Source organism: Gasterosteus aculeatus, chromosome 6 (genome assembly GCF_964276395.1).
Source record: "Gasterosteus aculeatus chromosome 6, fGasAcu3.hap1.1, whole genome shotgun sequence".
Classification (NCBI taxonomy): domain Eukaryota; kingdom Metazoa; phylum Chordata; class Actinopteri; order Perciformes; family Gasterosteidae; genus Gasterosteus; species Gasterosteus aculeatus.
Genome location: NC_135693.1, coordinates 12,362,077 through 12,389,955, shown reverse-complemented (window position 1 = coordinate 12,389,955; position 27,879 = coordinate 12,362,077). Strand labels below are relative to the sequence as shown.

The 27,879-nt window shown below is 42.5% G+C and overlaps 4 protein-coding genes across 5 annotated transcripts; 2 read left to right on the top strand and 2 right to left on the bottom strand.

Moving 5' to 3' along the window:
• Nucleotides 1-2,832: 2,832 nt before the first annotated feature.
• lrit2 (leucine-rich repeat, immunoglobulin-like and transmembrane domains 2) lies at nucleotides 2,833-6,636 on the bottom strand. 2 transcript variants are annotated; one of them, XM_040177678.2, is made up of 4 exons: nucleotides 6,429-6,636; nucleotides 5,440-6,230; nucleotides 3,723-4,468; nucleotides 2,833-3,459 (listed from the first exon to the last, which is right to left on the bottom strand). In XM_040177678.2, the coding sequence occupies exons 1-4, from the start codon at nucleotides 6,536-6,538 to the stop codon at nucleotides 3,433-3,435; spliced, it is 1,674 nt and encodes a 557-aa protein (XP_040033612.1). In that variant the 5' UTR covers nucleotides 6,539-6,636; the 3' UTR covers nucleotides 2,833-3,432. The 2 variants fall into 2 exon arrangements, with proteins under 2 accessions (XP_040033612.1, XP_040033611.1); XM_040177677.2 differs by lacking the exon at nucleotides 2,833-3,459 and having other exon boundaries at nucleotides 3,517-4,468; nucleotides 6,429-6,619.
• A 503-nt stretch (nucleotides 6,637-7,139) lies between these two features.
• On the bottom strand, nucleotides 7,140-11,955 carry lrit1a (leucine-rich repeat, immunoglobulin-like and transmembrane domains 1a). Its single transcript, XM_040179085.2, has 4 exons — nucleotides 11,448-11,955; nucleotides 10,542-11,002; nucleotides 9,494-9,799; nucleotides 7,140-9,217 (listed from the first exon to the last, which is right to left on the bottom strand). The coding sequence occupies exons 1-4, from the start codon at nucleotides 11,567-11,569 to the stop codon at nucleotides 8,151-8,153; spliced, it is 1,956 nt and encodes a 651-aa protein (XP_040035019.1). The 5' UTR covers nucleotides 11,570-11,955; the 3' UTR covers nucleotides 7,140-8,150.
• A 2,057-nt stretch (nucleotides 11,956-14,012) lies between these two features.
• Nucleotides 14,013-18,181, top strand: rgra (retinal G protein coupled receptor a). Its single transcript, XM_040179086.2, has 7 exons — nucleotides 14,013-14,456; nucleotides 14,808-14,964; nucleotides 15,183-15,304; nucleotides 15,824-15,977; nucleotides 16,117-16,234; nucleotides 17,778-17,891; nucleotides 18,013-18,181. The coding sequence occupies exons 1-7, from the start codon at nucleotides 14,378-14,380 to the stop codon at nucleotides 18,154-18,156; spliced, it is 888 nt and encodes a 295-aa protein (XP_040035020.1). The 5' UTR covers nucleotides 14,013-14,377; the 3' UTR covers nucleotides 18,157-18,181.
• Nucleotides 18,182-25,216: 7,035 nt separating this feature from the next.
• Nucleotides 25,217-27,865, top strand: slc18a3a (solute carrier family 18 member 3a). Its single transcript, XM_040179266.2, has one exon. The coding sequence runs from the start codon at nucleotides 25,717-25,719 to the stop codon at nucleotides 27,286-27,288; it is 1,572 nt and encodes a 523-aa protein (XP_040035200.1). The 5' UTR covers nucleotides 25,217-25,716; the 3' UTR covers nucleotides 27,289-27,865.
• The last annotated feature ends 14 nt before the right edge of the window (nucleotides 27,866-27,879 follow it).

Below are 27,879 nucleotides of genomic sequence, written 5' to 3'. Positions count from 1 at the left end.
AGACAATTGTACTAAAAGAAAATGAGTTTTCTCAACGAATCCCTTTTACTTTGGTAAATCAAAGTAGAAGTCAGATTAACGCGTGCAGAGTCGCCCCAGCCAGGGATATTCTGTCATATTGTAAATGAAATGCTGAAGCAGTCCTTTAATGTTAGTTGGAGGTGAAGTTCATCTAATTGCTTTAAACTTTAAGTAATCAACAACATTACATTTGAATCCAGAGTGTACATTACACAACTTTAATGTATTGCAGTAAACAAAATCATCTGAAACGAAGTGGAAGATCCTTGAAATTGTAGCATAGTATTTTGACTTACTTATATGTTCTTTCTACAGTTAAATTTCAACTTTAGATGGACATGCACCTTGTTTAGTGATAGTAGAGAAATATGGTCTTTGGAAACAAATATTCGATTTAGGGTAAAACCGTCCTACCTGCTCACAACCAGCTATAACTGTCCAGGATTAAAATACAAACTAAATGCTTAGAGGAGCTCTGTTTCCAGTAGATTACATCACTAACACCTCCTTAAGGAGCTTGTAAATATTCTCTACTGCCGCCTTCTGGAAAACAAAGAGAAGCTGCTGCCACACCTTTTCTTAAAGATAAAGATTTTAGATCACGTTTCCCAAATCTTCACACAAAAATGGCAATGACTAATGACTTTTGCTGAATCAAATTGTTCACCTTGACTGAATTGTCATGTACAACAGAAGTACGCAAATGTTGAGCACTCGAATAAGATTCATGAACCGTAATAAAAAATATTAAGTTTACTGCTGCTGATCAGATGTTCTGAAAAGTGCTTATGCTCTACTTAGCTCCAATATCAATGTGAGCACAACCAATTATGAAGTTACACTGAACTACTCACAGGGTATTTGTGTAGACATCATGAGCAAACATGCACACTGGTTCAAAGTTATATAAAACATGGAATTTGCAGATTACCCTCTCTAATCCAAGGACCAATTTGTTCATCTTTGTACAATATTGCATCGTTGGCAAAAACACAGAAGTCCATCTGCCGTGATTTAGATTGGACTGACAGGATGTGTGTGACTTGCTTTGAACCAGCTGAGCTTAGGGATTTCTTACTTTCCTTGTTTTTAAAAAATGTTCCAAAACTCAGATAATAGATACAAATGTGTATTGTGTTGGGGGGTTTTCCAGGTCACTACAGTGTGAAAGATTCTTGAGGAACCGAACCCTAAATTTGAGGTCAAACTAGTCGCACATATAAACAGACAAAGTTTTCAGTTTTGCGAGCTGTTAATGCTCTCAAATGAAATGAGGGAATATGAGGAGCAGCCCAAATGATCATGCATTATGCCATGTAAGAGGCAGCCAGGATTACTGGGCTGTTTGATAGAGGATTACAGAGTTAGAGTTGCAAAGAGCATTGATGCTTGAATGGATGAATGAATGACGACTATATACAGGGTTCAAACCCCGGGTATGTATTGGAAACAGTTTTTACAGTAAAAAGTAAATAAAACATTTGCTTTTCTGGACATGGAAACTAAGCACGACAACATGTGTACAGCATTAAAGTAAATCTTGATATTGCTAACCACATCAGCAGCTTTTACGTGGGGTTGTGTTAAAATAATACACTGTGTCAGCAACATTAGGGAAACCATAATATCAATCCAATTATAATTTATGTGTGTACCGTGTCAGGATGACGGACATTTGATGTCTACTGAATCCGCAGTCTTGTGTCATACGCTGTACATAGGGATTACAACAAAAAGCAGCATCAATCTCCCTCCCGCCAATCATACTGTATAAACAAGCCTGTACAAGCAAGAATCCAGATGCGACCGTGCTCCAGATAATGAGAGCCGCCAATCTCAGCCAGTCGTTTTAAAAGCCGGCAGCCGACGGGGCCCGAGCACAGATGAACTGCTTGCATCACAGCGGACGGCCTACGGAGCCGGAGGAGGGGGTTGTGTGATCTGATCATGAAGTGACAGTGGCCTCAGGGGATATCGGAGAGGATGCCAGTGTTTGGGTATTAATGTCAAATGAACAATGCCATTGGTCGAGGCATATCCGATGTGCCATCTGTCCCGGTCGGTCCACGGCCCCTGTGTGTTGTGTTCGTGGAAGACGAGGAATTGTGACGTACAGTATGTGTGCAGTGACGCGGAGAGGATTAAACATATGTTAATGAAACTTTAAAGTAACAGGTTGTTTTTATAATTACTACTTCATCAAATCACTTCAGTGCTTTCAGAGGTAACTAATCATCAGAATCACAGCGTTGACAGTGATTTGGTCCTCGCAAGATTCCTTGTGTTAAGGATGAATTTAATTCAAGTATCCTGAGTAAGCTTAGCACTGTGACTTAGTGTAAATTAAACACACATACTGGGGTTTGAGCCTCTGAGTGAAGTTCACAGTTTGTCGAGCATGTCTTAAATCCTTAATCAGGGTCCTATATAGAAACACGAGGTGACAACAAATCAAACACAAGTAGAACCAGTCAGCCAATTAGCAACTTTGTGTTAGAGGTTTCAGGGTCTGAAACAGGATGCAGGTGTATCGTTACCCAGAGTTCAGCTTGTGTCAAAGGGGCCACCAATGGGCCGATGATACAGTTGGAAATACTATATTTATTATACAACATGTGTTGCTGACACGTTTTTAGTTGTCTCATTTTTATCAGTTAATATTGTAATACTGCCCAACAACTCACCTGTACATTGGTCATTGATTACCAAAATGTTGTTAAAGTTAAACAAAACCTGAAAACAATAATAACCAATAAAATAAACACAAATTCTCCTAAATAGGAATTATCAAAATAAATAACAATCGCAGTCTGAAAAAGAGGAGGAAGATTTATTTGATGCTCCTTTTCCATAACAGATAACTCTTAATTTGAGTTGATTAATTGAGTTTTAACCTTTTTTTTTAAACACCCTCAAACAGATTGACGTGTCAGCCCAAACTTGATAAATGCACCCCCTTATATTAACAAAAAAAACTGTACTAGTAACTCAACCTTTTTACTACTATAAAAATATTTGTTATGCCTTTGCAGATAGAAAAGAATTTACTTTTGAATTTAAAAAATGTAATCTATTTATTCAGAAATGTGTTACATGATTTGTATGCATGCAGATATGCTGATACACAGGTACAGACATTTCAACCAATTTCATTCCATAGATAAATACATGAAATAATATAGATTAACCTAAAGATAACGCATGCACCTCCTACTGAAATAGTAGGTGCATAGAAAATATGAACTCATCAGCGCTCCTTCATTTCAATCAATCATAGAGGTATTATACTGTATAAAGCAACAATTTGAACGTTTGATGATTTAAATTTAATTATATAATAACAAGACAAACATAAAAAACTGCAACCATGTGCTAATCCTTGAATTACACTCTTGACATAACGGTCATCGTTCACATCTTTGCAACAAATTCCGCAGCCTAGAACAGAGGGAGAGATGAAATTAAAACCAGGAAAGACAAAGATATCATTCTTCTAAATGTTGTAGCTGTATTAAAAATCATCTCATACACTAGATCTATATTTGACAAAAATATTGTGATTGAGACATTGGTGTTTTACAGGGTCAGTTTCATGTTGTCCCCTGTTGGCTTGACATATAGTAATTTTAGTACAGTTCAGCTGTTTGTCTGCCGTGGTCGGCTTTGCCTTTATGCTGTCTGTCTTCCGACCTTCTCCTCACCTTCCTGTCTTCACTGGAATCTTTGTTAACCAGCCCCTCGTCGCTGGCCGCCTGCAGGCTGTCGAAGGTGCCCTGCCTCTCCCGCTCCATCCCCGGTGAGTTCCTCTCTCTCCGCCGGTTCTTCCAGGACTCAATGATGCCCTCCAGGCAGGCACACTTAGTGTCGGTGGTGCAGGCATACATGCCAATAGGGACTGCCAACACCATGGCTAAAACTATAACCACGATGTGTATCAGCTTCTCCCTCTGTTCCATCTCTGTGATGTCACTTCCTGTTACGAACACGATGCACTGGCCATTATGCGGCGCCTGGTTTTTAAGGGTTACACACATTTCATATTTGGTAGCAGGCATCAAATCAGAGACGGAGTAAGAGTTAATCCCAGGGCCGATGAAGATCGTCTCTTTTTTATCATTGCCCGCGCTGCCAAAGTGGATGGTAAACCAGGTTTCTGTGGGGCGTTCCAAAGCGGCGTGCCACTCAATGGTGATACCACGCACTGTCTGTTTGGCAATGCGGATGCTTATGTAGACGTTTTCATCACTGGCAGCAGGTGCAGCCGGTTTGTCAGAGAGGACTGATGACTGGGAGCCGTCAGGCGAGTTGACGTCCAGCAGGACGCTGACAGAAGAGTTTCCAATGAAGTTGACGGCAGTGCAGGTGTAGACGCCACGGTCAGTAGCACGCAGAGAGGGAATCTCCAGCAGGGATCTGATGGTGTTATCATCCACCCTTTCCTGGGACTCTGGGAGGAAAACAGGGATGTGCATTTTTATTTGAATGGCCATGCAGGATTAAACAGTAAAACTCAGTTTGGGAAAACTAAATTGGCGAATTGAATCTTTCCTTACAGTTCAGTTTGAACAGAAATAATGTCAAAACATTGGGGGGGGAATTAAACCACCTGGGCCCAAAAACAATGTGACCGCTAAAGACAGGGATACAATAAACATGGTTGTACTGAAATAGCTGGATCTAACAATCCGTTTGTGTAAATCTGAGGTGAACAAATTGCTGTGTTTTCAGTCCAGAACCTTAAGATATTCCATTTATTATAAAATAAGGTATTTTGGGTAGGTATTTTTGGTAATTTGGGTATAACAGTTACAGGGCCCATAAAATATAACGTAAGCAAAGTATCTCAGCATTTTTTTTTGCAGTGTTACAGTTGATTTAAATCTGATGTAAATACATTTAAAAAATGGTATCAGACTTTTATTTGGTTCTTAAATCAGCGTAAAAATTTGTTTGCAGTTCCTCGACCCAAAGAATCTTGTCAAGTGGATGACTGTTAGCAGCAGAGACGTTGGTAGTGAAAACAGGGAGACTAGTCGCAGTTATTTATTCATGCTAAACTGTTCAGAGTACAGTTGGGATCTGCAGTAGCACTGCACTCTAAATATTAAGTCTGCTGACGTTGATTTTTTACTTAATTAAACCGTATAGCCCAACATGGCGGACATTAGGTATCGGCTCTACTGCCACATAATCTCCCACACTCTTAATCAACTCTGATGGTGTGCAGATTGAGAGAATCAGTGGTGATTATCGTGGTGGGCCAATATCCAGATTTTGATCTCTTTCTCTCTCGTTTTAAAGAGGGGGTATAAAGTCTGCGATTAAAATGTGTTTAAGTATCTAATTTACCACAAGATTTCACTCCGTGTGTGTGTGTGTGTGTATGTGTGTGACATGCCGTGGACATCACACTCTTACCACGAAATCCTTTGATTATCTTCAGACCATATGTCCACCACACCGCAGGGTTTGGCTGGGCCTTAGCGAAGCAGCGCAGGGTGAGGTTTGCGCCCAGAGGCAGGCTGATGTTGGGTGACGGGGTGTTGACCACAGGCTTCACGCACGCCTGCAGCTCTACCTCGTGGAAGAACTTGCCTTCCCTGAAGTCCGGCCCGGAGCAGGTCAAGTAGGAGTTCATCAGTATAATAGGGGGGCTCAGGGACCTGATGAACTCCACGAAGCCTTTCAGGCGGCAGTCGCAGACCCACGCGTTGTCGTGGAGCGCCAGGACGACGTTCGGCCCGAAAGCGGGCCCCTCCCGCTCCTCCGTGTTCTGGAGTTTTTGGTAGAGCGGCCAATTTTGGAAAACCTCCTTAGATATGACTGTAAGCCGATTGAAGGATAAGTCCAAGTAAGTCAGATCTGGCAAAAATTTTAAGGCATGCTCCGGAAGGACGTCCAGCTGATTGTGCTTCAGGTCCAGGATCTTCAGGGCCGGCGTGTCTTCGAACGCTGTCCATGGCACTGAGCGGAGCTTGTTCCCTTGCAGGCGGAGCTCGGTTAAGTTCCTCAAACCCTGCAGGCCCTTTGAGTTGATCAATGTAATATCATTGAAGTTCAACCACAGGTTTTCCAAGGCGGGCGTCTGTGAGAACGCCCCCCTGGGTATCTCAGTGAAGTGAGATTTTTCTATTCGTATTTTGTTCAAATCATCTGGGAGGTTCCCTGGTATGGCCCCAAACGCACTCTCCTCCATGCAAATGAGCGACCTACGATTAAAATGAAGAACGTTTTGTTGCTGTGTAGCCTGATGCTTTTTAAACATATTTGGGCCACAACTTTGTGGACAACATTTAAATGTAAATATATTTCCTGATTCACATTCCACCCACCGCCCTTCCTCCCCCCACTGTCACAGTTAAATGGTTAAAAATACGCCTGCCATGATGAAGCTTATCAGATCTTACCTTCCATGGCGGTCTTCTACGCAGCTGCACCCACGTAAACATTGAGGATACGTTTCAAAGGACTGGATGTTAAGCAAAGCAATAACTAGCAGGTTACAAATTATGTCCATAGTCCGCGAAATTTCATAAAATGGACGGGCTACATTCGTGCTCAGGACATGTCGAGTGCCGCAGACGAGTGAAGCTTGTTAAGCCTAATCCCTGACGTACTGAGTACTGAACAAGTGGCATCTAATTCTTGGGAGAGACACGCATGATTAACACCAAGACAGTGGGAGCAGGTCTGACCCTCTATGTTACTAAATCAATCTTGATTGTCAATGATCATACACATAAACTCATTGAGCACTTATATTTCATTAATAAAAAAAAGTTTTCCAATTTGTAATAATAAACGTAAATATGAAATATAAATATGATGATGTTGATGAATTCATTTTGGTCCAGATTCTCTGCATTTTTTCCCAAAGAATAACTGTTCAATCAAAGAGAAAACTCATTCTATGAAGTTTATTTCCAAACTGAGAAGCAAACATTTTCTGGTCAGGACCGTATATAAATGATTGCATATTTTTTCCTTAGCAATAATAAAGCTATTCCTTTAGTATTTCTTAATAAATAGTATAGTCTGTAGCTCCATTTTCAAATAAAAATCTCTCAATCAGATGTGATGAAACAAGTAGAGCCATAAGAAGACAAAGCACCGCTAACTGGATTTGTATATAAAAGTTTATTCAACTATTGAAATAATATCATTGGAATGAATCGATCTACATGTAATAGGGTAATGTTGGTTGCACAAAACAGGTACATAAAGATATTTTAGCATTTGTGTCTCACTGCAGGGAATAGAAATCTATTAACATTTCATTTATCATCATTTCCACCTTATTTAACTTGTTTCATAGTTCAGTCCTTTCTGTACTTCTCTCCAGCTCCAGCTTTCCTCCATACACCAGAGTGTTGAACCATGCCTATGTGTATATCTTCTCTGGGAACATATGACAGATATATACAGAGGCACAGACTTTACTGTATATGTAAGTGTACATCATCTGATAAATATATACAACTCATACACATACATCAATGAAATATACAATAGAATCTACCATCAGGTTGCAGAGGTTTCTTCGCTGATGCACTCAAGTGAGATGAAAAACCGTTCACCACAATTGCTTTGCTCTTTCACCTTTTAGACATATTGTTTTTCTTAAAGGCTTAGTGATCAAACATTTGTACTGACATATGCGTGTACTCAAGTTGTCTTACTCATAATCCATGGATACATATATGTATGTCAGAGAAGTGAGCGCCACTTTTTCTGTAAGAACACACATGTCACTCTACAAATGTCTGACAAAAAGTTTAATTATCTTGTTAAATATTCCTCTAAACTGATATTTCCATTATAGTGCAGCGTGCAAAAGTCCTTTGATAGAAGTTGGTTCTTTGTGGCGGTGGAGTTGGTGGCATGATCCAGCGAGGGGGCACGGGTGGGGGGGAATCCCATGGTGTGGGCGTACGAGAGCGCGTGGGGGGGGGACTGAAGTCAGGATATTGCCGGGAGTGCGAGCACGGGCAGTGATGGGGAAACGGGTGTGGATGGAGTTGGGGGCGGTGATGGGGATGTGAATGGGTATTAGCGGTCTGAATGGGACGTGGATGCGGGTGCGTGCGAGGAAGATGGCGTGCAGTAGGAGCCGGAGCTGGAGCATGATGTCAGCAGAAGTACTCGTTAGGCTGTCCCTCTATCTTAGCTGTTGCCTCAGAGTCCAAGCTGGAGCGAGCCGACAGCAGCCTGTTGGACTCCTCTGGGTTCTGTCTGTTCAGATACTCCCCCTCGAGCCCTTTGGCCTTCGTGGCAGGTGACAGCGTTTCAAAGGTCACATAGGAATCTTGGATATCCTTGGATTTCTTTCCCCAGTACTTCTGAATGCGTCTCTTCAGAGCCCCACAGCACACGATGACAGTAAGCGGGACCGCGATGATACAGGCCACGGTGATCACAATCACATTAATCAACCTCTGGGTTCCGGTCGCGCTGGCTGCTTCATCAGTGGAAAATATGACGCACTGCTCTTTCTTGGGGATCAGCCCCCTCACACACACACAGGCAATGTACTTGGTCCTGGGCACCAGCCCGTTGATGGTAACGCGGTTCTGTCCTGCCCCAACATTGATCTTTCTCATGTCCCGTTCTCCAAACACGGCGTACAGCACACTAAATGCTGTCGTGTTCTTGGCCTTGGGGGCTCTCCAGTTCAAATAAATTGTATCGTCCGTGTCCCCCACAACCTTTACTGAGCGGACCAACCGGTCCGGGTCCTGCTGCAGCGATGACGTGTTGGCCGCCAGGTTGCTCAGATTAGTCTTCTCCAGATCCAGCAGTGCCTCTGGGTTGGAAGGGGCGGCGGGCCCTGGGGTGGCTCTGTCAGCTAGGCTGTAACTGGCTGGTCGAGGGTCAGCGACGAGATCAGGTGGAAGGCCTGGATCCAGGGCTGAGAGTGATGGAGGGGTGGAGGTTGGAACCACATATCGGGCCACCAGTTTCTCCTGGTAGGCCGCTTTCCCCACCGGGTTGGGTTTCTTGACTTTGGCTTTCTTGTCGTTGCTTGTTTGGTTCCCCTCTGATTTTGGTGAGTTAGAGACAATGAGAGAAATGACAGCTTCAGCGTTCCCAGCGTAGTTAGTGGCCTTGCAGATGTATTTCCCTGAGTCCTGGTAGGACACAGCCGGGACACGGAGGATGGACCAGGTGATTCCCTCCTTTGATGTTTCCTGCTGGACTACGATGGCAGAGAGGCAAGAATATGGTTGTTACACAACGGTTACAAAAAGGCAATGTGTGAGAAAATTAATTAATTAATGTCATTGATGTGCAAAAACACACCAAACGGGTGATTACAAAATGTTGCAATGATCATCAGCAGTGTTACGTAACTCATTGCTGTAGACATAGCTGTCAGTCAGACTTACAACCTCACTAACTCCACTGGTAGCTCTCTGTTTGATTATCAGCGACTGCATCTCATCTCAGTCACAAGGGACAGTGAAAGACTCACCTGTTCCATTAAGGAGTTGCCCATCTGCCTTGCGCCACGACAGGTCCGGGATCGGGACTCCAATGGTGCCACAGCGGAGCAGCACGTTGTTCCCAACAGCGCTCCGAACTCGAGCCACGGCTGTGTGAATACGTGGGAGCTGACAGCGCCGCAGCTCTGCGTCTGTGAACAGCACCCCTGATACACTTTCCGGTTCTGAACACCTCAGCCTCGTGTCAATAAACGCAACTGAAAAAGTCGGAGACTTCTGGAACTGGACCAGGTCGTACAGCCGGCAGTCGCACACCCAGGGGTTGTCGTGGAGACCTAAATGTGAGGTTACAGAAGAAGATGAGCGTCCAGCTGTGTGCAAAGTGATAGAACAGGCTGCAGATGGCCGGTGTGGATGTTAGGACGCTAATCCCGTAAGAGGATTAACATTTAATTCACAAACTACATCATGACCATGACTACGGCAATGACGATGACGATGATGATGAGGAGGAGGAGGAGTAGAAGGATGGTAGTGGTGGCGAAATGGTGTTCAAGGTCATATCTTGCTGGCATTTCACCCTCCTTTCCTTAAGAGCTGACCATGGAACAGCTGTCCACTGTTCTATGTATGAAAATGGGTTGAACACAAAAAAGGGAAAATTTAAAATAAATTTTGTATTTCACACACAGATGGATATGAAATAAGCATGAACATTAGCTATTGAAAAACACAATAATAAAGACTTACCATATCTTCTTAAAATACTGGACTATATTGCAATGTATTTATTTACTGAGTATATATGGCTTGTAGAAGCTAAATATGCATTAAATACGGCGTTACTTGTTTAAATGCTAATTATTGGCAATATCGTTTTTCAAATCAATTACCTCTACAGATACTAATTTAATTCTACCGACCACCCCTTGACGTACATTAAATTATGTGTGCATGCTGCTGTTCAACAACCCTGCTTTTTTGCCAAATTAACGATCCTTTTACGCACAGCATTTGCCAGCGCGCGGTCGATATTTTAAACTGAAGCAACCACGAGTGAAGTTTCATGTGATTTACCAAGTATCAGCTTGGAGCTCTCTGGACCTTGGACAGGTTTCACCGCCAGCCAGGTGGACAGCACCTCCGTCGGCAGGGTCAGCAAGCTGTTGCTAGACAGATCCAAGTAGGTGAGGTTTTTGATGTAAGTCGTGGCCTCCGCTGGCAGCGAGGGGAGCTGATTGTTGTGCAAGTCGAGAAGTCTGAGACTGGGCATATCCATGAGACATTCCCAGGGAAAGGCGGTGAGGGCATTCCCGTCCAGACGAAGCTCTTCCAGGTTAAGCAGTTCCCGGAAACTGTCCGGGCTCAAGGCGGACAGGGTGTTGAAAGACATCCACAGGAATTCGAGATTGGAGAGGTAGTTGAAGGCTTCGCTCGGTATCCGCTGGATGGCCGTCTTCTCGATGCGCAGCTTGGACGTGTCAAAGGGAAACCCGACAGGCACCACAGATATCTCGGGATCATTGCAAATCACGCTCCTATAGGAGGAAGACATTATGGGAGAATGTTTGTTCCCCTCGAAATGATCCGACCCACATTACGCATGAGGACATTTTAACAGAGTAAATGATGAATACAACAATTCATTACATATTAGCATTAAATGTGAGATGGAGGTTTTGAAGTCTAGGGGATGCAAACGTATTTAGTAAATTCAGAAGCATACTAAATGTATATAGTTTTTCCCCAATCCATTTCAACATCCAAAGTTGTATAAATCGCACAGATGGTGAGGTTGAGAGATAATCTAGCATTACGTCCAATTCGACCGTTGAATTATCTTTTGTACACGTGTTCACCTCAATGCAAACATCTGTCCTCATATGACAGCTCGATATTACCTTCTCCAAAGATGCGAGTCTTCCAGAGCACTTTATAGTGTGTTTGTATATCAAGTACTGTTAATTTGGACATCATCCTTACCTGGCCTTTGATCCATCACTCAAGTTGTGGTAAAAACAGCTGCACTGTGACGGACACGAGTTCACCGGGGAGAAAAGTTCACCTGTAGCCGCGTAGAGCCCCAGGAGCAGGACGAGGAACATTTTGGCCCACTTTCACGCATACGCAGCTTGGCTACATGCGCCCGGTTCGCGCCCACTGAAGTCAAACAGACTTGATTTTTTGTCTCTCATTTACAGGAATATCAGCCGCATTGCTTTGTCCCACCGCTTCGCTGTCCCATAGTGATCGGACTGCTATGAGTCCCGAGATAAAAAGGATAGACAAGGATTAGCGAAAGGACTGGCGTTCTTTTCATTTGGATGCGTATTGCATCGCGCAATCCGATAGGCTGCACAGAGACGTCCCTATTTATTATCACAGAAAAACACTTCCGAAATGGTCATAATCCACTGGGATGTTTGGATTTTTTTTTCTGTCCCTCAAATGTAGCTTGTTCATATGAAGCCTGCCGTGACTGTTAATCTGTAAATAGACCGCGCTACATTCCACCACAAGGTGGCCCCTTCATCCAAGTTGTTTTGTGATACAAATATATACAGCCACAGTTGTTGGAATGCAGGAATTGAGATTTTGATGTACACTAAACAATAATATTAATACACATTGCTGTGGAAGGTCAGAGAAAAGAAATGATCCCACAGTTGGAAACTAACAAGATAATTGTGAGAATGAATACAATGATTGCAGACAATGTTTATACCATGTTTGCCACCAACAGCACCATCCCATTTATTTATGGAATTTATTTATTTATAGTCTATTCATCAGCAAATTAGTTTGATGAACCAACGTAATTCATTAAAATAAAGAAAACAAGTGAAATAAGTAAATGAATAAGTTTGGCAAAAGAGACTTTGGATCTCACCTCATTTTGAGTCTAATACAAAAGTAAAATACTTCCAATTCTAGAGTTTTTATTTTACAATGTTGGTAAACTCCTGAGTTATTTCGCACCTGTTCCTTGTGTTCTCATGTGTGTTTCAAAGAGTAAGGAGTTTAGTGTTGGCTGATGCTGCAAAGTGTGCCGACTCTTGCCTGAAGGGATGACGAAATGCACAAAACACTCTTCAATGTATTTCGACAAAGAATCAAACATCTGACTCCCTTTCAAACATATTGCCAAGTCAACAAAAACGTTTCATAGAGACTAATAAAACCTAATGATAGATTAATAGTAACAATGACACAATGACAGTTACTGATTCATGTGCAACAAATATTATTTGCCCTTTATTTGAGTTATTGCTCTTTTCTTTTAAAATCCCTTTGAATCGTTTGTTCAGTATTTTTTCACAACATTGCAGCTCTCTCCTGAGGCTCCAGAGGTTTTGAGCATGTTTCCTCATGTTGAGGACCGTATACATTCCATATTCCACTGCAAGTTAATCTCATTTCAGGCAACCCAAGCTGCCTCTTTGAATTGTATTACCCAGTAGACGTGACGTATAAATTTATTTGTGGCCGTATTTCTTGTTAAGAAAACGTTCATTTATCTTCAGTGTGACGATTGTACAGATTTGGAGTAAAAAAAAGTGACAACAGCACACTTAATCTCATGTTTAGGTCCACCAAGGGGCACAGTGATATTTTTTATGGTTTGGAGTGTGTGCAACAATGTATATACAAAACAAATTGTTCAAATGTTACATGTAATGGATCTTCACCATTGGCCAACCGTATTATGAAGTACTTTTCCCACTTCTTTTTTAACCTATATTTCTCAAGATTTCTGATCTCATAATCCCTAATCTTATAGATTGAGAGAGACTTCGGCAGCACAATGATAGGCTTGTGTCCCCTCTAACCCCATGGCATGAAAAGCTGCAAATGATCTCGCAATGGAAACATGACGAATACATTGAAGGATGGAGGTGACGACCGGATTTGAACTCCTAACGCTTAATTGGAACACATTCTTTCACTGTGCAACACGTGTATCTCTTATAGAAAACTCAAGACTGTCCAGTTTAGTTCGACACATATGGTCTGCATTACTAAAAGTTGTGTCCTCTGTCATTCCAGGCATATGCCATATGAGGTCAGTGCTTCTATCAAAAGTTTTGTATAGAAAGAAGGAAAAATCCTCAAAAAGTCCTCAAAACAAGTGCTCGGTTTCTCATCCAGGGAGTCAAAACAGAGCCATATGGGACGCAGGATTAAAAAAAGATAAAGATCAACAGTACTCACATTGATCCTCTGTAGTGTCACAATAATCCCGTTGTGTCATTAATCAGCGAATGGGACGGGTTGCTGTAATGAATTGAAGCGTTTTATTTTAATATAAACTGTAACCACAATGGATGGATGGGCTGGAAGGCTGAAAATGTTGCTTCCTGTCTTTATTATTATTCACATACAGGTACAACATGTTTGTGTATGTGTCTGTACATACAGACAGACAGACATACATTCATGCACAGACTTTGGCATCCAAGAATAATTGGCTTCGTCTTCAGTGTAGCTGTGATTGACAGGCGGCTGGAGCTCTGCAGACACTTGTTGTGTCTCCTTAAAGCGACTCGCAGCAGTGAGCTGCATCAAACGCGTCGTCTCCCGTCCTCTGACATTGGAGGCGGCTGCATCCTCTCCGGGACGCAGAGACACAAAAGGCTTGTTGTGCAACTAATTGAGGGCTTAACTGTTGCGGCGGCTAAATGCGCATTAACTGTTGCGGTTTGCGCGGTTACGTTCATTAAGACATTCCTGCGCGGATTGGGGCGGCGGTGGGTGTGAGGGCTTTACATAATAAAGTGCATGCTTTTCACGTGAAATGCCCCTTTAAAAGCGGTCTCCCTCAGCCACGCCGAGGCACACCGTAAACGATCGGGTCGGGAGGAAGAGAAAAGTCTGTGACGGCTGCACTTTGTTTGCATCAATTGGACTTCAGGATGGTCTCGTCGTACCCCTTACCCGACGGCTTCACCGACTTCGATGTGTTCTCGTTGGGATCGTGTCTGCTGGTGGAGGGTGAGTGTCTCTCTTCTGTGCTGGACGTCGGCCAGAAACACTGCGCGGATACGAGGGCGCGCTGCACCCGGTCGGAGTAACGTTAACCTCCCGGGCGGGACCTGACGCCACCCCGGCCACTGACACCGTGCGGGGTGGGGGGGGCAGGAGGGGGCAGGAGCGTGCAAATGGCAATAGCATGCAAGCCGTAAACAAACTACGCTGGCTGCGATGTTTGAAAGGAGCGTGTTTATGAGATATCTCGGGTGCCGCGTGTGACGCAATAAGCGTTGCCGCGCGCCCTGGTTTCCATTCACCGCCGCGCATATTTCCTCCATGCGCGATTGTTTATTCCTGTTTCCCACCCACAAGGTCTGCTGGGCATCCTCTTAAACGCGGTGACCATTGCCGCTTTCCTCAAAGTGAGAGAGCTGAGGACCCCCAGCAATTTCCTAGTGTTCAGTTTAGCGGTTGCTGACATCGGCATCTCTATGAACGCCACCATCGCTGCCTTCTCCAGCTTCCTGAGGTCAGTGATGTAACCAAACCATCCGTAAATAACGCATATCAGGGCAAATGCATGGAGCAAACACTACCTGTTCCCGAGATGAATAATGCACACGGAGCTGTGTGATTAATACCGAGAGGGACGATCACTGTTGTGAAGGGGAGGGGGAGCAGTCAATATACGTCTATAACGCCTATACTGTAATTATGACGTGGGGCGTGCGGCTGTCTGTCTCAAAGGTACTGGCCTTATGGCTCTGACGGATGCCAGACTCATGGTTTCCAGGGATTCGTGACAGCTCTCGCCAGCATCCACTTCATAGCTGCCATCGCCTGGGACAGATACCACCAGTACTGCACCAGTAAGTCCCAGTGAAAGGCACAGTTATACGACCAAATGTATTGTAATGTCTCTACCCCATTGAGGCTTGGCACACACACACACACACACACACACACATACATACATACATGTATATAAATAAACACACACACAAGACACTCAATCAAATTAAGCAGAAGGTGAACAAGTGGCCTGTTGTCTTTAAATGTAATAATTAACACATATCCCCTGAAGTAAACAAACGTGTTTCTATGTTGTGTTTTTTTGGTGCTGAAACTGTAACTTTGAAGGCTTGAATGAAGAGACCATTTCTTCTCATAGTGAGAACAAATTAAGCTGCATTGCTATTTTTAACCTCTATTACTATATATACATGGGGAAGAACAATTGACCTGCAGTTCACACTATTTCGCTGTGCTTATAAGACAGCTAGCCACTGTGGTGTGATTATTTCCAAAACACGCTTCTGCTATCGTGTGGCCTTTCTCTGAGGTGTTGACAGTAGTTTGGATGGACATGTTGAACTTGCTTTCATCAGGGACAAAGCTGCAGTGGAGCAGCGCCATCACCCTGGCTGTATTCGTCTGGCTCTTCACTGCCTTCTGGTCGGCCATGCCCCTCATCGGCTGGGGAGAGTACGACTACGAGCCCCTCAGGACCTGCTGCACTCTGGACTACACCAAGGGAGACAGGTACCGTGCACACACACACACACACATACGCTCTTCACAATACTGCCAGGGTACGCTTTGATGTACCTGCATTCTCTAGCCCCCGTTGGGATTGGGTGGTAGTGATTTTACAGCAGTATGTGGATTTCTTTCTCTGCAGAAACTATGTGTCCTACTTGATCCCCATGGCCATCTTCAACATGGCCATCCAGGTGTTTGTTGTCATGTCCTCTTACCAGTCCATTGCGCAGAAATTCAAGAAGACTGGAAACCCAAGGGTAGGTTATTTATTTTTTAAATATACAAAATCCAGCAACTCCAACAACAGACTTTACAAAGGTTTACCAACACACAGAAATACAGACTTGGTTTTGCTCCAATTACTTGAAAATCAAACTGAATCACATGCTTGTTGGAGTTTAGAAATGTCTGTTGGCAGTTGTTAGTTGGGAAATTATTGCTAATGCAGAAATCCTCACAAATATGCAATCCACAATAAGAGTGTTCCTGCTTTGAGGTCAGTTATAATTTAATATGTTTTCACCCAATTTGGGATTTAGGTCGAGGTACTTGACTTGAGTGTTTTTCCTCTCATGCCATTCTTCATTTCTATTTTTTTAATGTCTTGTAAATTAAACGATCCAACAAAATATGAGTGCAATCGACATGATTAGTAGAAAAAAACGTTTAATATAACTATAATTATTATACTTAATAATAGTAATTATTTAATGCAAATAAATGTCGTGGTCTCAGCTTCACAAATGTGAAGATTTGTAGCTTTCCCTTTTTCTTCAATGTGTTTTATCTTAAGTTATCCCGATCCTACACTATTTTACTTAAGTACACACTGCACAGCACTCACACACAGCAACACTGGATGTTTTTTTGTATATTTCAACAGTGTGATATTAGGACATTAACTCATTTATCTCATTCATCACTGCAATTTAGGGTTAAAAAATGATAGAAATCCTTCTTTTATTGGCATCTATATGATATCTTCCTGTCATCACTACTTCCTCACATGATCCTCATTTGGACCGAGGAAACTGAAAGTGTATGGGGAGCATGCAGGCTGTGACGTATGTGGGTCAATGCCCAGAGGGAAGGCCGTGTGCTCCCGTTGGGAATGCGGACAGTAGCTGGTGTGTGGTGAGAGGAACAATGTATCTGTGAAAGGGGAGTTCAGCAGATGAGTTCCTCGGGGGGCTGAATCAGGTTGGCTCACTTTATGTTGCGTAAGCCCAATTACTCACAGTCATCCCAGTTGGCCGGAGACACTCTCATTACACGCACAATGGCTGCAGAGTAGCGAGACCACGCTCACCACCAGAGCAATGGTATTGTAATGTGTACTCGCACAATATATCCTGACATAAAAACCCGGAGAGATGCAGTTGTCCAGATTGATTGAAGAGATCTAAACTAATTCTATTTCATGAAGTGCAGCCATAAAAGCAGGAATTTGTAGATTGACCAGTTCTTAGTTTAACCTTCATATAGCTTTAATGCAGATTTGAAAGAAGCAGACACCTAATATATGATCAGATGGTGTATTTGATTTTTTATATATATGTTTTTCCAAACTTCAACGCTATTTAACAAGGAAGCTCACACTAAGGATAATGCCCACTCTGCGTTACAACAAACTGCCCCTCTACTCCCAACGTGTTTATTGTGGAGCATGAATGGGCTTAACAACAGGCATAGTTATTCTCTCAGACATTATCCCGGCCGTGGGACTGAACCCCATGACCAAAGGCATATTAACCCCCTCATGTTTTGTGCCCCCTTCTCCCTTCTCGTCGCCCTCTGTAGTTCAACCCCAACACTCCTCTTAAGGCTATGCTGTTCTGCTGGGGACCTTATGGCATCCTGGCTTTCTACGCCGCCGTGGAGAACGCCACCCTTGTCTCACCCAAGCTCAGGATGGTACGGGCAACATGCACACAAAAAGCCTGCACAATAATTCAGTGCGTTTTTACGATAATCCGCTTGTTGTGGTCTTTTAAGCATTAACGGCGATGTCGTAATGGCGCCTGTGTCTCTGCAGATGGCTCCCATATTGGCAAAGACCTCTCCCACCTTCAATGTCTTCCTCTATGCTTTGGGAAACGAGAACTACAGAGGAGGCATCTGGCAGCTCCTCACTGGGGAGAAGATTGATGTGCCTCAAATTGAGAACAAGTCTAAATAAACTGGGAATTCAATAATTACCAACACTAACTGTCATTGTGTTTCTGTCACCTGTTGTGTGTTGTGGCCTTTGTACCTTGTAAATGTTCTTCAGGAATTTGTTGTTCTTTGTTCCTGCAGTTGTTTTCCGTCAAGAGTTTCGTCAACCACAAATAGGAATTGGCATGTTGTGAAAAAACAAGCAAAAAAACATTGTAATATGACTTGTAGCTTTCAAACTGCTAAAAAGTGTGCAAAATTGCCAATGCCCAGCATTGTTCTGACTTCTAAGTGAAGCAGTATTTCATTCACGTAATTGCAACAAAAATACATCGGATTTGGCTATTTCAGTAACAAACACAGAGTTTCTCTGTTGTTGTTTGTTGGATATTAATGATGTTCAAATATTCTATGTGATCTTAGAAAAAATATAATTTCAAACAAATAGATAGAGAAGAGAAGATCCATGTCACACTTTTGGGATGCTTGACCTCTAATTGTTGGTACGGTGTCCTTCCTTGTTTATGGCGCCTGTCGACGAAAGTGTGTGCACGCCACTTTCGTCATGCTCTCTGCGATTGTGAACGGCCTCTATATCCAGAGCAGAACTGCACTAATCCCCTACAACAAGGCGACCATTCTTCAACACACAGCCTCCACGACAAGTTAGAGATTAGTCCCTGGCTGTAGCTTAGCTGGACATGCTTCTGGCCTGCGGATTTGCATACGAAATAAAGACGAAAATCTACATGGCAAATATTGAATAAACTGCATTACATTCTTACATACATTCTTTGAAATGAATAGACCAACAACAGCAATATACAGCACACAATGACATACTGGTTATCATATAATCAATATTGTTACAGTGTACTTCTGAAAACCAAGCAGTCTTCTCTCATGGTGTTATCTATGCATATTGTTTTAGTATATAAGAATAGAATAATATCAACAATAATACAATTATCAACTGACGCAGGATCAGTCTTGGTGCCAGACTGGAATGTGTTTCTCTAAGATGCTCTAACAAACCTTTCGGATATTTCCAATATATAGTTAAAAATAGCAAAATTGGTTTCCATATTATGATTCATTAATAAATGAATTTAATTAATAAATGAGGAAAACTGTCCGGAATGTTCATCATTCACTGTCCAAAAAAAACGAAATCTATCCAACACATGTGACTCACCATTGCTAAGAAAAATAATGGTCCTTATTAATTACCCGCATTTATTTATTTGTTAAAAGTATCATTTGAATTATATTCTCTGATGGATTTTTCTGCATATGGAGTGCTTTTACTTTTACACTATGCTTGGATGTTAAAGTGACAATACATTATATGTGTTTGTACCCTATATGCTATTCTATTAAAAACACCATTTCACCATCAAATAAGTGTCAGTGCAATTACATCAAAGTAGACGTTCAAGCAGCACGATGAAGAGCCTCCGGCACACAGTACAAGCTCCCAGTGGATGTTTCTAAGCAGATTAATTGACGACCGCCTGTCAGTGGAGCAGGTTGTTGCATAATTATGCGGTACTGACGCATTTATAGGAGGCAAACCAAGACAAGATCAGCAACATCATTATTTATTGCAGCTAGTTTAGTCATCTGAAGGAAGGCATGAGACTCTCCCAATGTTGTGGAATTCTCTTAAAAGTATGATAAAATGTTGATGGATACACGAATAGATGGATTGGTAGGTAGTTAACTGTGTGTATATCTGTGTACGTACGTGTGTGTGTCTTCCATTCTTACAGGAGCAGTGCAGGGTTTATGTTTGTTAAGCCTCACAGCAGGGCGGATGAATCCAGCCCTGCGCCTTTTTTGTTTTTGAATCTTGTGAGATGCATGTAATGGTAAAATATGTTGTAACGTTTGTATTGTGCTAAACCCGTGTCTCAAGTGTCTGTATTTGACCCTGATGTGCAAAAGCAGAAAGATTTAAGGTTTCCATATGCAGCTGTGTCTGAAGAAGGGAGTTAACTTGCTCTCACAGGCGCTCAAACAAAGGAACAGTGTGTGTGCTACCCTCATCTTCACCTGGGTTCTTATCTCAACCTGATTTGCAGCTTCCCGTAACTGGCACTGAGCAGTAGAAACTCAGCCATTTTACTGCTCGGAGACGCCATTGTAATGTTACAATGAGTTTTACAGTTCTCTGTAAAACACAAGATGCACACGTCGCTGCATTCTTTCACCCTGTTGGTGGATGCGCTGCCCTGAGCAGAGTATTTTACATTTTTATCACACCCTTCATGCCATGAGCATCACAGATATGGACGCACGTATAGAGCTGACATCTGATGGTGGAAGTTATTTTTGATCCAAGCCCTGCAGGCAAAAATGATCAACTGTCAGTACAAATTTATTTTTAGAGTTTCAATGAGCATGATGCAATGCATGATTAGAAAAACACATACCTGATGCATTGATCAAATGTATTACCTTTCTGTGTTCAAAGCTACTCTTTCTCTCTTCATAGTTTACTAGTGTATGTATGATTTGTCGTCATGGATGACGTCTACAGAATAAATATTTAGACCGTACCGGCCTTATTCACTGGCCTTATTCAAATTACTGCTGGATTATGTTAAATTGGAATCCAAATGTCTGGCAGCAGACCACAGTCGAGTCCCCCATCCCCCCACCCGCGTCCCCACTCTTATGATGAAACATATTCAGGTACTTTGACTCAACTAAGGATTACGTCTGGTCAACCAATGAAGTTTCCGTATGGGCATTTTGAGAGGATTACACAGCAACATGAACACGAGTGCAGGAGAAAGAAAGAATCAAAGTGGGTGAGGAATGTTCCACATAAATGTAAGAAGTTATACCAATCAGCAATGAGGTAGAAGGAAAAGTTAACAACTACGCGCCAACAACAAAAATAGAAGCCAGTTGATGCCTAGTGTGATATTTACAGTCTATTTTAGTCTAGCTCGTAAATTAAATTTAAATTAAATGTTCTTTTCTGTTTTTTTGTAGAACAATATTGATTATTAACATTTTATGCTACATTTGGCTCAAAAACGTGGAAAATACTGTCGCAGCCTTTTAGTTTTCCCAACAAGCCTTACTCTAAGTCTCCCTGCTGTGCAGAGTCAGAAGCGGCATTATTTTCACTTCCTCTTAATCCCCATCTTTGTTGGAATGGCACATTGATTTCAACACCTCGTGATCTTCTGCCTCGGATTGACCACACACTCCTTCACTGCATTAGTAATCGTGACTGCCAGTGAAGCTGATTATATAACCCCGGGCCCATATGACTACACATACATACGCACACGTGCTCTTGTTGAGCAGCCACAGGACACAATCAATGTTAATGCTGACCACAGCTGCTCTTCCAATGAATCCGAATCTTTCACACAATGTGATTCATACATGGACATGCAAAAATCTTCTAAACAAATACAAGTTTAATATTGAACAACATTCAAAACAACTCATCTGGTAATGAGGGAGATTATCCTACCTTCAAGATTCCATATAGAGGTGCGATGCAACATAGTTGACAGTTCAATTAAGAAACATACAATATTAAAACACTTTTAGAAAAATAATTGGAATGAGCTCTAGAAAGTGGAGAAGTGCATCAAGTTAATGAATAAAAGGACCAAGAAAACAGAATTTGGACAGACTTGAAAAATATGTAAACACCAGTGCATCTGCTATGTGATGAAATATAAAAATATAATATAAAAAAGACATCAGAATTTTGATTTGCATTAAAAATAATAAAAATAAAAATCAAGTTGAACCATGTTGCACCGATTCAAATCAACCTCAATGTATTCATTCAATCTTGCCTGATATACAGATAAAAGGGTGGAATTCAGAGTGGGCTTTTTATCTCATTAGATTTTTTCTAAAGAATTGTTGTTATATTTATTAACTTACAAATTGAAGCAAACAATATAGAGAATGAATGGAAACTAATGACATCATAACTAGAAACTGATTTGTATTTGTATAACGTGTAGTGACATCATCTATTATAGTGTGGCCTGGAGTGATTTGTTTAAATACTTTTAAGTGGAGATACATTTAAAACATTGGGCTTTTTGTTAATTTTTTTCAAAAAGAAGCCGTTTTTTGCATTATTACAGTAAAATTTCTACATTCTAAGATGACAAAAATGTATTTTATTTGGTTCACGCAATTTTCTTTACTGCATCAGTATAACTTCTTTTGGAAGTTTCAATGTGAAGGCCTAAATGGTGCTTACATACCATCAGATCGTACTATAGTAAGCTCTATTTGTGAAATACTAGCATTATTGGGCCGAATTTGAACTAGATCCAAGCAATACCCCAACAATGTATCCACTATTTGTCAATACTTTCCATTCATTTACAGATTTCAGCTTGCTAAACAGAACATCATACTGTAGTAATCCAACAGGGTTATTTTTGTGCACATTTGGCTGTGGTGGCTTAGGCATTTGTACGGCTGTTAGAAATTAATACTTTGGCAACTGCACAAAATTACATGTTGATCTTGAATCTCCTGAGCTACTTTCCAACCAGATCAGAGCAGAAGCACGGGGAAAATAGCAAAAAATGTTAATCCCCAACATAGCCAATATAGTGATGAGGACAGTTCTGACTCCGCCCTCAACAGCAGTCAAGCAGTTTTTCCCCAAAAAAGAGGTGACTGGCCCAGTAACTAAACAGACTTAGTTAGCATGCTTGTGTGTGTGAGAGACAGAGAGAAATAGACATTTTCTGCCTTAATGTTTCTGCTTGAGCTTTCCGTTTACAGTATGTTCACTGAGGAAAATGAATGTGAATATCTCAGCTGTTCTCCCGCTAATGTGACATAACATTTCATCTAAAAATAAATCTGAGAAATGTTGAACCCCTTTTTGGTAACATTCCTAACATTTACTGACTGCATCTACGTAAAACAAAGCTTCCAGAGGGAAACAAGCTGAAACAAGGCTGGATTCCTCTGATTTGTCTGAAGACTAAGAGGGTCTTTGGTGGTTTGAATCTAAATGAATTGCATTCAATTTAGGACCATTGAACCCCTAATTTTATCCGGCATATATATGTATCATAGACCATTGCACATGGCTTGATTACCCACCCAAGAAATTTGCCCCCCCACAGAGTTTTCCTGAATTCATAGGTTGTACGGGTTTCCGGGTTTCCGAAAAAGACAAGTGTGTAATATATATACAGACAATGCACAAAAACTGAGCCGGAAATCTGGTGTATTTACTTTCCTTCTGCACAGTGGTTCCCAACCTGACTGGCACCAAAGGGCTCACCTAAAAAATATGAGAGCTCCTTTTGAAAGGAAGATGACAGAATGTGAAGTAAACCATGTACTCACACAACATCTTCTTTTGGACAAGTGGAAATTATTTTCTATGCGTCTCTAGATGTCAACATTGAAAAGTTTAATGATGACATTATTCTTTTTTATATCACTTTGGCAAATAAGAACAGATACAGTTGAATGCAACTAAAGATGTAATTTAACTGCGTGTCAGTAAACATTTAAAGAGATATGCTGACATCTATTGACTGAACGAGAACATGACACCCAACGAGAAAAACAACAGGGAAATCATTGTGATTGTTTAGAGAAGCAATAAGACTGAATGGTTCATTTGCAAACACATACATCTCTGTTTAATTAGTGAAAACAGTATTTTATTCACAAGTAGTCTGACTGTCTCCAACTCTATGCTTCAATAGAGTCAATCAAATTGGCATGTAACGAATCAGCTGATTTTATTCTATTTTCAGAATAGATAGAATCTGATATTTAAGAGGGATTTGGAGCAGCAGGCTCCTGTTCCAGTTTACAGAATTCCTTGACGAATTAATTCGTCCTTGACAAGATGTCCGTACTGCTCTGCCTGGTAATCTATCTGAACAAAACCATAAAACTGACCCAGGTGTCTTTAGCTTTACTTATTTTAATGTAGGCTGCAGAAGCAGTTGAAACAACAGCGGACTAACCTTCAATCGAAACGTTTTCAAAAGAAACTAATATTAGATTAAGAGAAAAACAAATCTGAAGGCGTTGAATTCCATTCAACCGTGTATATTAAGGACAGCTCGTGATGTTCTTCTTTGCCGGAAGGTGTCAGTGTCCAGCTACATAACGTCCGCACATCGCGCTCTAGTGTCGGTTTAAAGGAAGAATAAAGATCATCTCTTAGGTTCATACTTAAGAGTACTAGTATGCCTTTATCTTCAGATTTAAGTGTGCGGTTTACCAGGCGTGAATGACTAAACTTTCACGAGATTATTTTAAAAGCTCAATTTGAACACATTTACAAAAAAGAAAAGTAAAGCGAAGATGGCAGCGAGGGCCAATCATGTAGAAATGTAGCTGATAATGAGGATGACATCCTGTCCGTTATACTTAAAGACTTATTTGGAATCAGGTGGTCGGTGTTTTGCTCAGTTACACTTCAGCCACCTGGATGCGGGGCAGTGAAGCTAAAGACTTTTAGACTCCCTGCTGTAAACATAATTTACAAACTAAACTAAATACAGCCAGAGGTCGAATTAGAAAGGAAACGAGGGAAGATTCAGAGGATTATATTTCAATTGGACCATTTTAAAGCTCATTTCAATGGAATCTTCTGTGGAACTGTCCGCTGGAGTGTGGTGCTGAATCAATTGTGTTCATATCAAGGAAATCGGAAATGTTTTCCTTCTCATTTTAGCCGTGGTTCATCTTAGCTCCAGTTCTATAACTAAATGTTTCGTTATGCTATTGAGTGACATTGCCAGAGTTGTAGCGATTTTATATGGATATATCACTTTTAGAATCAATAAATAAAATGACAGTGGAAAGAGGATAAATATAACATCATTTGGAGGCAAGCGCCATCGGCTTTGTTTGAAGCAACTCACCGGGCGGCACGATTTAGTATTTAATTACCATAAAAGATATTCTGGAGAGCAGCAGGACTGTGCGTCACAGCCTTCGGCCGAGATGGGAGGTGGAGAGGAGTGGTAGGGGATGTGTGGGGGGGCGGAGTGGCGAAGGGGGGAGGAGGGAGGAGGGTATGGGTGTCAACAAACTGCAGTGTGGATTCTTCCACGGCAGACAAAACCAATCCGGTTGATGTGAAATGATGACTTGGCTCACAGCGTTACAGGTGACTAGAGACGGCTGGGCGCGTCAGGGAGCCGAGGGAGGGGGGGGACCAGAAGGACGGACCTGAAGCCGCGAAGTGCGCTGATGGAGCGGGCACTGTGAGTTGTAGGTGAATCCCCAAACCTTGGAGTGCGGCCCGGGACCAGCGCGTCACCTGGATGACGGGGTAAGAGACAATGAAGCAACTAGGGACGACGGGGATAAAACGAGTCCAAGTCACGGGAGTGGAAAAGTGCGCGCGATGACGGAAGGCGCGAGGGATAGAGAAGAAGAAAAGCAGAGGGAAGTTATCTAGCTCATTAGTAGGGATCCCGGTGCTGGAAACAACACTGAATTAAAGACGGAACAAATGTGCCAGGAGTGCGCAATCCTGTAAACAAATCAACTGGGGGAAGCCGATTTTCTTTTTCAAAAGACAAGACTTAAGACAGAAATGGAGCAAATCATGGAGCCGCAAGGGACCAGCGAGGGACCAACTAGTAATTTGGCACAATCCGCCGCCTCCAAACTGTCCCAGATGGGTGAAAGAACTAAACAACTCGGCAATGTGATCCAAGACCCAGATCGGCAGAAACGGATTATTCTTGTAATAGTCTGTACGGCACTTTTGTTAGACAACATGCTTTACATGGTCATTGTGCCAATCATACCCGATTTCCTCGAAGAGCTGCAGAGAGAAGCGGATCGTGCCGAAGCCGCTGCACCGCACACCAACCTCACTAACGGCACCATCCACACAACAACCAAGGGGAACTTTGACCTACAGATTGGTGTTCTTTTTGCCTCAAAGGCCATCCTACAGCTTCTGGTGAACCCTCTAAGCGGCACGTTCATAGATAGGGTCGGGTATGATATTCCCCTCTTCATTGGTCTCAATGTCATGTTTCTGTCCACTCTTACTTTTGCCTTCGCTGAAAATTACGCGACTCTGTTCCTGGCGCGCAGCATGCAGGGCTTCGGCTCGGCTTTCGCCGACACCGCGGGGATCGCCCTGATCGCAGACAGGTACACGGAGGAGAAAGCGAGGAGCAAAGCACTGGGCATTGCCTTGGCTTTCATCTCCTTTGGAAGTCTCGTGGCGCCCCCATTTGGAGGGGTCCTCTACGAGTTCGCCGGGAAGCGGGTGCCCTTCCTAATTCTGGCCTGCGTCTGCCTACTCGATGGTATATTGTGCCTGACTGTGCTGAAACCTTTCTCTAACCGAGAGAGAGAAAACATGCCGGTGGGCACCCCCATGCATAAACTGATGATTGATCCCTATATAGCTGTAGTGGCTGGTGCTTTAACAATTTGTAACATCCCTCTCGCCTTTCTTGAACCCACTATCGCCAACTGGATGGAGGAAACCATGCATGCCAGCCAGTGGGAGATCGGCATGACATGGTTCCCTGCCTTCTTCCCTCATGTTTTAGGCGTATTTCTCACAGTCAAATTAGCAGCCAAGTACCCTCATCTGCAGTGGTTTTACGGGGCAATTGGTATGGTGTTCATAGGTGCAAGCTCCTGCACCGTGCCAGCGTGCAAAACCTTCGGTCAGCTCATGCTTCCGTTGTGCGGAATCTGTTTTGGCATCGCCTTCGTGGACACGGCGCTCCTTCCAACTCTGGCTTTCCTGGTGGATGTGCGACACGTGTCAGTGTATGGCAGCGTGTATGCCATCGCAGACATCTCTTACTGCGTGGCCTATGCCCTAGGACCAGTGGCGGCTGGACAAATAGTGCACGACCTGGGCTTCGTCCAGCTCAACTTGGGCATGGGCCTCGCCAATGTACTTTACGCACCGGCGCTCCTTCTGTTGAAGAACGTGACGCAGATGAAACCTTCGTTCTCCGAGCGAAATATGCTGCTGGAGGACGGCCCAACGGGACTGTACGACACGATCAAAATGGAGCAGCGAGAGAAGAAGAGAAAGGGTTTGTGCACAACATTAGACGAGAATGGCATTGAAACCTTCGCGCAACGGTCGTATTCTGAGGAGGAATCCTCAGGAGGAGAGTATGCGTAAATGGCCCTTAATTGGGTGTAAAAGTATCAAAGTGCCCATGTAGACTTGTGTGCATCTATTCTGATCCAATCAATCGCATAACACGATTAGGATTGTGCAATTATTTACAGCTTCTGGTTGACAATTCCTCCGGGTGCTGTCACATCGAGTAGCTTCAAGCTTTTGCAGTAAAGGCGCTCGTTGGCGTTTGTTCGTCTTAACGTGAGAGTATTGTGAAAGATTTGTTGAGGTAAATGTGCATTAATTACCAGTGTTTATGACTGTATCAGAAACGGACTCATATTCAGGGATTGTGAGTAAATGTATTTTAACAAAAGAACAATTATGGTTTATGCGTCTTTCAATGTGATATGTATTCATTTTGCCTGAGTTGTGCTGCTAAACTCAATATGCAATACTGTGTGTTACACGACAGTTTTAGAAAGATACAACGATGAAAATGAACTGAAATCTGCGTCTTGTTGTCTGATTATTCTTTTTCTTTTCATCTTGGACGATGAACTTGTGGAATGCATAGCCTCGTTGAGTGATCTGCGACTGTACATACATGTAAATAATTAAATCAATATTATGTGAATGATACTGTTTGTG

Bases quoted from the DNA above. Each gene is read 5' to 3' on its own strand.
- lrit2 (XM_040177677.2), bottom strand. From the start codon at position 6,538: ATGGACATAATTTGTAACCTGCTAGTTATTGCTTTGCTTAACATCCAG. The intron at 6,231-6,428 runs GTAAGATCTGAT...TTTTAATCGTAG, and splicing joins GTAGAAGACCGCCATGGAAG to GTCGCTCATTTGCATGGAGG. The intron at 4,469-5,439 runs GTAAGAGTGTGA...TTTTCCTCCCAG, and splicing joins GATAATCAAAGGATTTCGTG to AGTCCCAGGAAAGGGTGGAT.
- lrit1a (XM_040179085.2), bottom strand. From the start codon at position 11,569: ATGTTCCTCGTCCTGCTCCTGGGGCTCTACGCGGCTACAGGTGAACTT. The intron at 11,003-11,447 runs GTAAGGATGATG...TTCCTCCTATAG, and splicing joins AGTGATGGATCAAAGGCCAG to GAGCGTGATTTGCAATGATC. The intron at 9,800-10,541 runs GTAAATCACATG...CCTCACATTTAG, and splicing joins GAGCTCCAAGCTGATACTTG to GTCTCCACGACAACCCCTGG.
- rgra (XM_040179086.2), top strand. From the start codon at position 14,378: ATGGTCTCGTCGTACCCCTTACCCGACGGCTTCACCGACTTCGATGTG. The intron at 14,457-14,807 runs GTGAGTGTCTCT...CCCACCCACAAG, and splicing joins ATCGTGTCTGCTGGTGGAGG to GTCTGCTGGGCATCCTCTTA. The intron at 17,892-18,012 runs GTACGGGCAACA...GTGTCTCTGCAG, and splicing joins TCTCACCCAAGCTCAGGATG to ATGGCTCCCATATTGGCAAA.
- slc18a3a (XM_040179266.2), top strand. From the start codon at position 25,717: ATGGAGCAAATCATGGAGCCGCAAGGGACCAGCGAGGGACCAACTAGT.